Below are 9,160 nucleotides of genomic sequence, written 5' to 3'. Positions count from 1 at the left end.
ATATCAGTTCCTAGTTTCCAACTTCTTGTTGGCCACACTGTAAAAAGGGGAAATAATGTGGCTAAATAAAATGGAATGACTCTAAGTAGCCATCATTTACTTGTTTTATTGTGAGTCCATGGTCTGCCTCCTGCCAGCTGTGAAACTGCAACAGACCATAATTAAACAGCAAAGAAAGGAAACACAACTAAGTTAAGAGTCATTTGGTGCAGAGAGACAACTACAAGGTGACTTTGGGAGATTTTTATTAGCACAAAGCAAGGGGGGGGAGAAACAAACAACTGTGAAACTTATGATTTAAATGAGTCCGCAGTGATTGTAAAGTATGACTAAAGATTTGCTTGCACTACAAAATAGCAATGCCACAAAGGATAACGTAGAAGGTCATGTGTTCAACTCCTCTAATTTATTTGCAACTGCAGTCCTCATTTTGTTTACATCACTGCAGCGTTTTGAGTTCAGTGGGGTTTGCCAAAGCCATGAGAGTCACAGCTTGGATTAAGAAGCGGCGTTCCTGATCTATAGCTAAGCAGTTCCCAATTTCCGCTTGCAAGACAGAGAATTGCATTTCATGGATAGAAAGAACCATGATTGAAATAGAAGCTCCTGACAGCTGCCATAGTTATTGTCTTTTACTACTGGCAAACCATAGGACACTCCTATTCAGAGTGATGTCATTGCCAGCTGTGATGCCATTATAAGAAAGAGACTAAGATGCAGCCTTCAGAAAAACATAACTGTCTTCTAGACATCGCCAATTTTCTATTGCACAACTACTATACAAACAAAACTACAGCTTCTCTCTAGCCTTTTGTTCATCAAACACACTCATTTCCCAACATGTTTCTTCTCATTTATAATTATTCACCTGGCTTCGCAGGTATCGCCCTTACTCTATCACCTGAGAGAGGTTTAACATCAGGTATCTCTTCCCCGTGCTTGTACACACTGATGGTGACATCTACTATCTCACCCCCATATTTGTTCTTGACACTGATGCTGTATTTTCCAGAGTCTTCTGATGACACCCCCTTAATTATCAAACTGGCATGCTTCCCTTGTTCCAGTTTAGCTATGTAATGATCACTCAGTTCGAGTTCCCTGTCATTCTTAAACCAGATCACATCAGGATCAGGACTACCAAACACGGTGCAGGTCAGATTCAGGGTCTAAAAGAAAAAGAAAAAGAAAAAATAAGCAGCGGTTTTAGACAATGAGAGGTTTAGGGAAAGGGAAGATTGTGGAACACTCCATAATTTCAGATTTCATATAAGAGAATCCAAGAGAGGATGAGAAAAATTTCTTCCATTTATTTAACTTCATACCCAAGTCATTGTAAATTGGCCTCACTCTACCCTGGCACTGGCTAAAGATTTTTGGGGGGGGGTTATGCTTTGGAGTTTCCATAATGCAGTTCATTAAATCTCTTCTGCGTTTATTCACAATTTCTTCTTGTCTTAGCTGCAATACCAAAAATGTTAAGCATATTATTCAAAAAATAAATTTGCATTAGATATACTTGCAAATTAGCATCTATTGTAGACTTATATAGGATGTATCTTTTATTGACTGATTATGTGCTATTGAGTTGGTGTAAATTCTCAGTAACCACATCGATCGATTTTCTCCAATACATTCTGTCCCCAACCTGATTCTCTGGGTCGTCCAATGGGACACCCATTGATACTACAACTGAGTTCATTCATCTTGGTTATCATCTTCTTCTCTTCCAAAAGGTGGGTCTTCACATAATTTTTCTGAAGTATGATGATTTGAGCCTGGTCATTTGTGCATCAAGAAAAAACTCTGGGTTGATTTGTTTGCTGATTCATTTATCTATCTATCTATCTATCTATCTATCTATCTATCTATCTATCTATCTATCTATCTGTCTGTCTGTCTGTCTGTCATTTATTCTTGGTATTCTTGGGCATTTTCTCCAATACCAAATTTAAAAACATCTATACACTTTCTATCCTGCTTCTTCAAAGTCCAGTGGGTTCATATTACTCAAATGTTCTCTCAAGGAAGCACTTTTAGCTCTATACACAAAGGCTCCTGTTCAAAACTATCTAAGCCAACCAAGTTGTTTTAGCCATACCTTGTCTTCCATTATGGTCACAACATCCGGCAAACCACCAACCACTTTACCACGATCTGTGAATATACAAATATAAAGTTACTATGCTCTGTCCAAGTCCTCTGGCTACTTCAGAGAAAATATAGCAAAGCAAGTTCAAATAGTACCCAGTCCTTATGCAGGAGCCTAGCTACTCTGACTCCATGCTTTATGGGATCTATGGCAGCCACTCCAAAAGAATCTCCTATGACTCTGAGGGACATGGGCAATTAAGAAATATGAAAGAGAGAAAGAGAGGAAGAAGAAAGGAAAGAAAGGGAAGGAAGGAAGGAAGGAAGGAAGGAAGGAAGGAAGGAAGGAAGGAAGGAAGGAAGGAAGGAAGGAAGGAAGGAAGGAAGGAAGGAAGTCTGCAGTAACCAGAAAAACACTGCAGCAGCCTTGGCTACCCTCAAAACCTCACTCCAAATCAGGACTCTTTCCTACTCTAGCAGTGCTTTAAACCCACAACAGCCCTCAAGAGAGTTGGTTGTGGTTACCTTTGCCACCCATCTTTGAAAAGAGAATCTCAGTGTAAGAATGAAGCAGGCACTCCTGAACATTTGTTTTTAACCATAGTAGGGTGCCTAGTTTGCATCTATCGGTTTTGCAGGCTTTCTGTACAGATAATAGTGGGAAAAGAATTGTTGATTCATTCAGTAGTAGTAAAGAGTTGCTACAGGAAATCTGAAATGACTGGATATAGTCATGATTAGAAATGAAATGACCATAAGGTCATCAAGATGCTTCATCAAAATGGCAACAAACTGCATTAGAAAATGTCCAGGACTCCATGATGAAGTAAGACATACTGCTGGAAGCTTGATGTTAGATGACAATACTAAATACATTAGAGTCATAGAAAGAGATCTGGAGTTAGATAGGAGCACTGAGAGGACCATGTTTGCCGGCAATCTGGAATTGTTTGGGGTAATTAGAATTAAAAAAGAAGAAGGAAAGGCATCCTGGAGAGTTATGATATATAGTGGCATGAAAACATAAATCCCAGATGTGGCAGCTGTGAAATGGCAAATTCTAAAATAGAACTGCAATCAAGCTTTTATATAAATCTATGATACAACTAAATTTGGAATATTGCTCTCAATTCTGAGCCTGTATAGCTAGAAATTGTACATAGAAGGGAAACAAGCATTATTTAGATTCAAGCGGCTGAGGCAACTGCTCACGAGGAAAGTTTCAGCTTTTAGAAAAAAGGATGAATAAGTGGAACCTGATATAGCCATATAAAACAACACCTTTGAGGAAGCTGGATGAGAAAAGATTCGAGAGATACGAAGTCTTTCATCATAGCTAAACTAGAAAATTTACTAACTCAAGATGCAATGATGGCTACTAACTTGGGTGGCTTTATGCTTCTTTGAAGGTAGGATTGCCACTGGTTACTGATTAATGTGGTTCTTTATTATCTCCATTATCAGAGGCACTTATGCTTGTCAATATCAACTGCTAGGAAATTTGGGCAGCAGAGTTTAGTACCCCTGTCTCTTTCTTGGGAGCTTCCTATAAGCACTGGTCCAATGGATGTCTGCAGCAAATGGATGTTTCATCAAAATAGCAAAACATACAACACAAGTACAAACAGGATGGAATTTGCATGTTGATATTGTGGCACACATTTTGCTTCTTCCCCACTGCTAACATCCATAACTGATCACCCATTCTGGAAGTAGAAAGTTGATGTAGGTCTGAGGCCATGAGATCTTAAATTCTTAACTGTGCTTGGGGCTGAGATGCCAAGTGTGTTACACAACTTACGAAGATAATCATCTGATATTTCTGCATCATCTAAACTTCTTGGCACCTCGCTATCTCACAGACTTTTTTTGTGTCTCTAATAAAAAGTAAAGGTAACAGTTCCCCTGTCCAGTCATGTCCAAGTTTGGGGGGGGCAGTGTTCATCTCCGTTTCTTGGCCGAGTGAGATAGTGTTGTTTGAAGACACTTCCACGGTCATGTGGCCAGCATGGCTATACACCAAGGCTCACAGAACGCTGTTCTCTTCCCACCAAAGTGATACCTATAATCTACTTGCATTTGCCACTTTCGAATTGATAGGTTTGCGGGATCAGGGGCAAGTAGCGAGACTCGAACCTAGGATATCAGTTTTCCAGCTGACAAGCTCAGGATCTTTAACCAGTGAGCCACCATGCCCCTTGTCTTTAATAAGCATTACAGAAATTTACCCGTACCACTGTCAGTTCTTAAACACAAATTAAGATAGCTATTGAGCTTGAAGATTAACATTACTTATTCTCACCTGCTAACTCACTTCCTAGAATTATTCAAATATTTAATTTCTATTTGCCAGGTTACTAATCATCCCCCAGCTTTTTTTTTTTACTTCCATGCACATAGCAAAAACAAGATTTTTATTGTTCCCTGGAAGATATCATATATGCATTACCCTGAGTTATGTAGGTCTCCCCAAAGACAAACCTACATATTCCCTTTCAAACTGGAGTGAATTTTATCCCAAGTAGGTGTATTCATTTGGTTCCCCAAATATACCTAGCTTGTGTAGATAAACTTGACAGAAACCATTGAGCTGTCACAAGTGGATTGTCAGGGAAGAAACAGATATATTTTCCCCACTTAAGAATAATACCAGGACAGCAAATGGAGAAAGGAACAAAGAGGACAGTCACAGTGTGCAACTGACAGCCCTAGCTTCAAATTATGGTGAATTGTTTTCCAGACTGATTGCCTAAAGTGCTTTAGGAGCAGAGGCATTGAAGTGAAATATCATAGTGAAATATCATAGCAATATTTTAATTCTCAGTGCTCGTTGCTTTTATCTCAGTACACCCTGCTTTAGTACAGAATGTGTGTGGGGGGAGGGGGAATGCAAGAGCACATGTTTAAATATCCATTTGGAAAGTGGGGTGAACTGCCATTATAATTTTCTTTGGGGTAAAAAAAAAAAGACTTAATATGATCCTACCATAATCCTTGCACCTATCTTTTTTGAAATCTTCTGTAATTTTCCAGATTTATTGCCTTAGGGCAGCTCTTTTCTTTGGAACATATTTCAAATAAATTGCCCAACCAGTAATACCCCTATGGAAAGGCAGACAAGTGAAAAACATGCCTTCCCACAGATATAGTCTATCCAGACCAATGTGAAGCTTGCTATCCAAGAAACTATTCCATCTATCCTTGTAAAACAAGGGTCCCCAACCCCCGAGCCATGGCCCGGAACTGGGCTGTGCAAACGGTGGGCGAGCATGCATGCAAGCAGCTTCACTTGCACAAATAGAGCTCCATTTGTGCAAGTGGAACAGTACGTACTCACACACCATCCCCTCTCCTCCCCTCTGCTGATCCGCAAAGCCAGAAACGTTGGGTACCGCTGTTCTAAAATATTATGAGCTTCTTAGCAAGGGCAACCTTGATACTGTATGCATTTGCATACACACAAATCCTTACCATGATCATTTTTATTTCAAAGGAGGGGATAGCAATAGCACTTAGACTTATATACCACTTCACAGTGCTTTACAGCCCTCTCTAAGTGGTTTATAGACTCAGCATATTGCCCCCAATAATCTGGGTCCTCATTTTATGGACTTGGAAGGATGGAAGGCTAAGTCAACCATGAGCAGGTGAGAATTGAACTGCTGGCAGTCGGCTGACCACTGCGCCACCATTAGGGAATTCCCTAATGGAAAGAATTTTGTTGTGTACAAATATATCAGCCTAATCATATGAAAATTGACAAGCTCAATCCTTGCAGTAGAGTCAACTTTGTCTACAAATTTCCAGTTCACCAAGAAACAAAAATGTCATCTGAAATTTCATTTTTTAAACCAAAAGATGACGAACGTAAGAGCATTTTTGCACTTAGTATTTGACATGTCTTATACCTCATAAGCCATTTCTATTTCTATTCTCACCGTTTTCATTCCATTCCATCAATGTGAAAAAAAAACTAGTAATTTGTTGAAGTTCATTTACCAAACTAACGAATTCTTTATTTATAGCCAATGGCTTGCAGTTCAAATAGCCTTCTGCAGTAAACATCCATACCATAACATGATAATAAGAGAAAGAGTAATATTAAAGCAACAGGAGATTGTATGAGACAACTGGATCTGTTGAGAGAAATTGCCTATCAGTTTTGCTGGTGTCCTCTCATTATCTTCTGCTGACGGGGCACCAGAAGAACTGATAATCCATCACTCTCCCCAGTTTCAGTCTCATAGTCTTATTGCTTCTATGTTTGTCTACGCCTGTTTTATTACATACATATTATTGCTTGGATGTTCTAGACTATTGGATGGCCCTCAGCAATAATAAAGAATTCATTCATCCACCCAATAATATCAAATTATTAACTAGATAAAAGAGGGGAAACAGATTTCTGAATCAAGATTTGTATTCATGTTTCTTGACTGAATGGGGAAGGGAGTGTCCTGGTCAGTCTAAGGTGGGTCAAATTGTTTGCCAACTCACTGAACCAAAGAAGCAAATCTGGTTATCTGTACACAACTCATATTTCTACTACAATCATTAAGCATTTTTGATGAGAGCCGTTCTTTGTATAAGACCACCTTTTTTATAATACAATCAAAACTACACTTTTCATTTTTATTAGAATGCTATCTCCTAGTCTTCCATATTCACACTGAATATTTCTTTATTTATTTACTTTCAAATACTCACTTTTCTCAGCAAAAGCAGCTGCCCTAAAGTGAGAAAAAAGTGGAGAAAATTAACATCCCAGTACAATGATGCTGATGGCCCAAATAAAGTAATTGCAAAGTCTGTGTCTAAAGCAAAAAAAAAAAAAAAGTTAAAATCTTACTTGAGCCGTTGGAATTCTTCATAGGCCTCATCGAAAGCTGCAGTGAAACATTTCAGCATGTTAGGAAGTTGACTTCATGAGTTGGCACAAATGCTAGCATATATTTCTTTCTGCCCTCCTCCCCCAGCCCAACCTGGCCACAGCCTACATCAAACAAAATCTAAAAACAAGAATCAAAGTCAGCCTTCACGAGATGTGGAATGAATAAAGATAATGCATGTTCCTTGAACATTCCGAGCACAGAATTAGTGCTTATGAATAAACCAAAGAAAAAACAGGCAATTTCCAAAATATGTTGGATAAAATGTTGAATCGGTGGTAAAGATTCCTACCTTGCCCAGATAGGTCAAGTGTCCGCTTGTGGGCTTCTTTGCCATCAAACAGTTCAAAAGTATATTTCCCTTTATCTTTTTCAGTAGGCTCACATATCTGCATCCATGCAACTTCATCGCTACCACCGATTCTCATCTTCTCACTTGAAGAAACCTTAGCTTCCCTAGTTAAACAAAGAGGCCACATTCAAGCAAACATGCATCATTTTGATATACCTGGATGTTACAAAACAGGAGAGGGGTTGTCAGATCTGCCACAACTGAAATCCCTAAATAGAAATGATAGTGGGCTCCACTTGTTGAGAAAGGCATAGTTTATTAGAAATCAAGTGTATTGCAGTATTGCAAAGCCAGAACTGAAAACGATGCCCCCAGATCCCTAGGTTCTACTTTTCCCTCCCTTAACTGTCTTCATTGCCCTGCCAGTATAACCTATCAGGTTCAGGCAAGATGTTTTCCTAACGGTCAGTCTAAGTCAGGGGTGTCAAACTCAATTTCATCGAGGGCCGCATCAGCATTGCGGTTGCCCTGAGGGGTCTGGGTGGGTGTGGCCAGGGTGGGTGTGGCCAGGGTGGGTGTGGATGGAGTGGGTGTGGCCTACTGGGTGGGTGTGGCCAGCTCTACATCATTTGCATCAAGGGTGCCTGTGGGGGCGTGGGCAGGAGTGGGATAGATCTGAGGGTCTCTGGCAGAAGGGGGTGGGACCGGGGCAAGTGCCAAGACATGGTCCACTGGAGAAGCCTCACTGTTCCTCTCAGGCCACGTGGGGGGGGGGCTTATGGAGCTAAGACTGAATGCCTTTCAGCATAGATGGCCACCACAAAATTGTACATTGGCTCCCGGCTGGCCTGGGCCAGAGCCAAGGCAGAGGGGGCCATACCCTCACTGTTTCCAGGATGGTTTTGTGGGCCACATGAAACCACTTCTCGGGCCGCATCCGGCCCCCGGGCCTTGTGTTTGACATGTCTGGTCTAAGTGTAGTTTGCTATGCAGCTCCCTCCTTCTTTCAGCTGGGTGACCTTGAGGCAGCATCTCGAGGAGATATAGCACTTACTTTCATTTCCCAAAGCATTCCCTTCTTCATCCCCCCCTCCCCACAGTTCATGGCAGTCTGTCACTGCATAACAGCAAAGCACAAGCAAGCACAAGTTGACAGCTGACAGGGATGTTCCTAATTGTCTTAAAACTAGTTTCTAGCAGCCAGAAAGTCTCAAGCAAAAATATAAATGCCACATGAATCCTAAAAGTGCAGAGTTTAAAAAAAATGTCTATGGGAAGCTGGTGTTCAAAACAGTACCAATAAATTCCACCAATTATGTTCAAATCCTTTATGTACCTTAAGCAAGCAAACATAGATATTATAGTTAAAGCTGTAAATGTACGTTTGTTGCAAGGTTGTACTGAAGCTGCAGTTCAAGAAAAGTTTTCTATATTTTCATTACTGGAGGTATGTGAGCTACTTGAATATCAAGAACTCTAATAATTAAAAAAGCTGATTTTTCTTCACATTGCAGCTTCAATACAATCTTGCAAAAGATTGGGAATTTGCAGACTTCAATCCGAAGGACTGTCTTTGATCAAAAAAGCTGTTGAAGCATTATATCCTCTATACCTATAAAGAGCAGGAAATGCTGAGATAATTTTAAAAAAATTCAGCAAGATTCTTTTTCAGAAAATAACATCTCCACTTGGCATTTCCTTTAAATTCTTTCCTCTTTCATTTCTAATTTATTTTATACTTATTTTTGCTCTATTCGTATTTCAATGTAATAATCTACATGAAGCTTAAAAGCATTTTGTTTTGTTTTTCTTTTGCTTTTTAAAGAAAAGCATCTCCCTCCTAGGGAGTTTTATATTACTTCTGCTGTTTATCATTTATAGTGGTTTC

At 39.8% G+C, this 9,160-nt stretch overlaps 1 protein-coding gene across 2 annotated transcripts in view; it reads right to left on the bottom strand.

Moving 5' to 3' along the window:
- Positions 1-228: 228 nt before the first annotated feature.
- MYOM2 (myomesin 2) overlaps positions 229-9,160 on the bottom strand; it is an 89,748-nt gene continuing 80,816 nt past the window's right edge. For both annotated transcript variants that reach the window (XM_039322599.1, XM_039322600.1), the window contains exons 34-38: positions 7,273-7,436; positions 6,941-6,977; positions 6,799-6,821; positions 2,102-2,157; positions 229-1,169 (exon numbers count right to left, since the gene is read on the bottom strand). In XM_039322599.1, the coding sequence (XP_039178533.1) occupies positions 861-1,169; positions 2,102-2,157; positions 6,799-6,821; positions 6,941-6,977; positions 7,273-7,436 (589 nt within the window). In that variant the 3' untranslated portion in view covers positions 229-860. The remainder of the gene's footprint in view (positions 1,170-2,101; positions 2,158-6,798; positions 6,822-6,940; positions 6,978-7,272; positions 7,437-9,160) is intronic.

This window comes from Crotalus tigris, unplaced genomic scaffold (genome assembly GCF_016545835.1).
Source record: "Crotalus tigris isolate CLP2741 ecotype Arizona unplaced genomic scaffold, ASM1654583v1 scf7180000024117.2648584, whole genome shotgun sequence".
NCBI lineage: Eukaryota > Metazoa > Chordata > Lepidosauria > Squamata > Viperidae > Crotalus > Crotalus tigris.
This window is presented reverse-complemented; position numbering and strand designations above follow the sequence as displayed.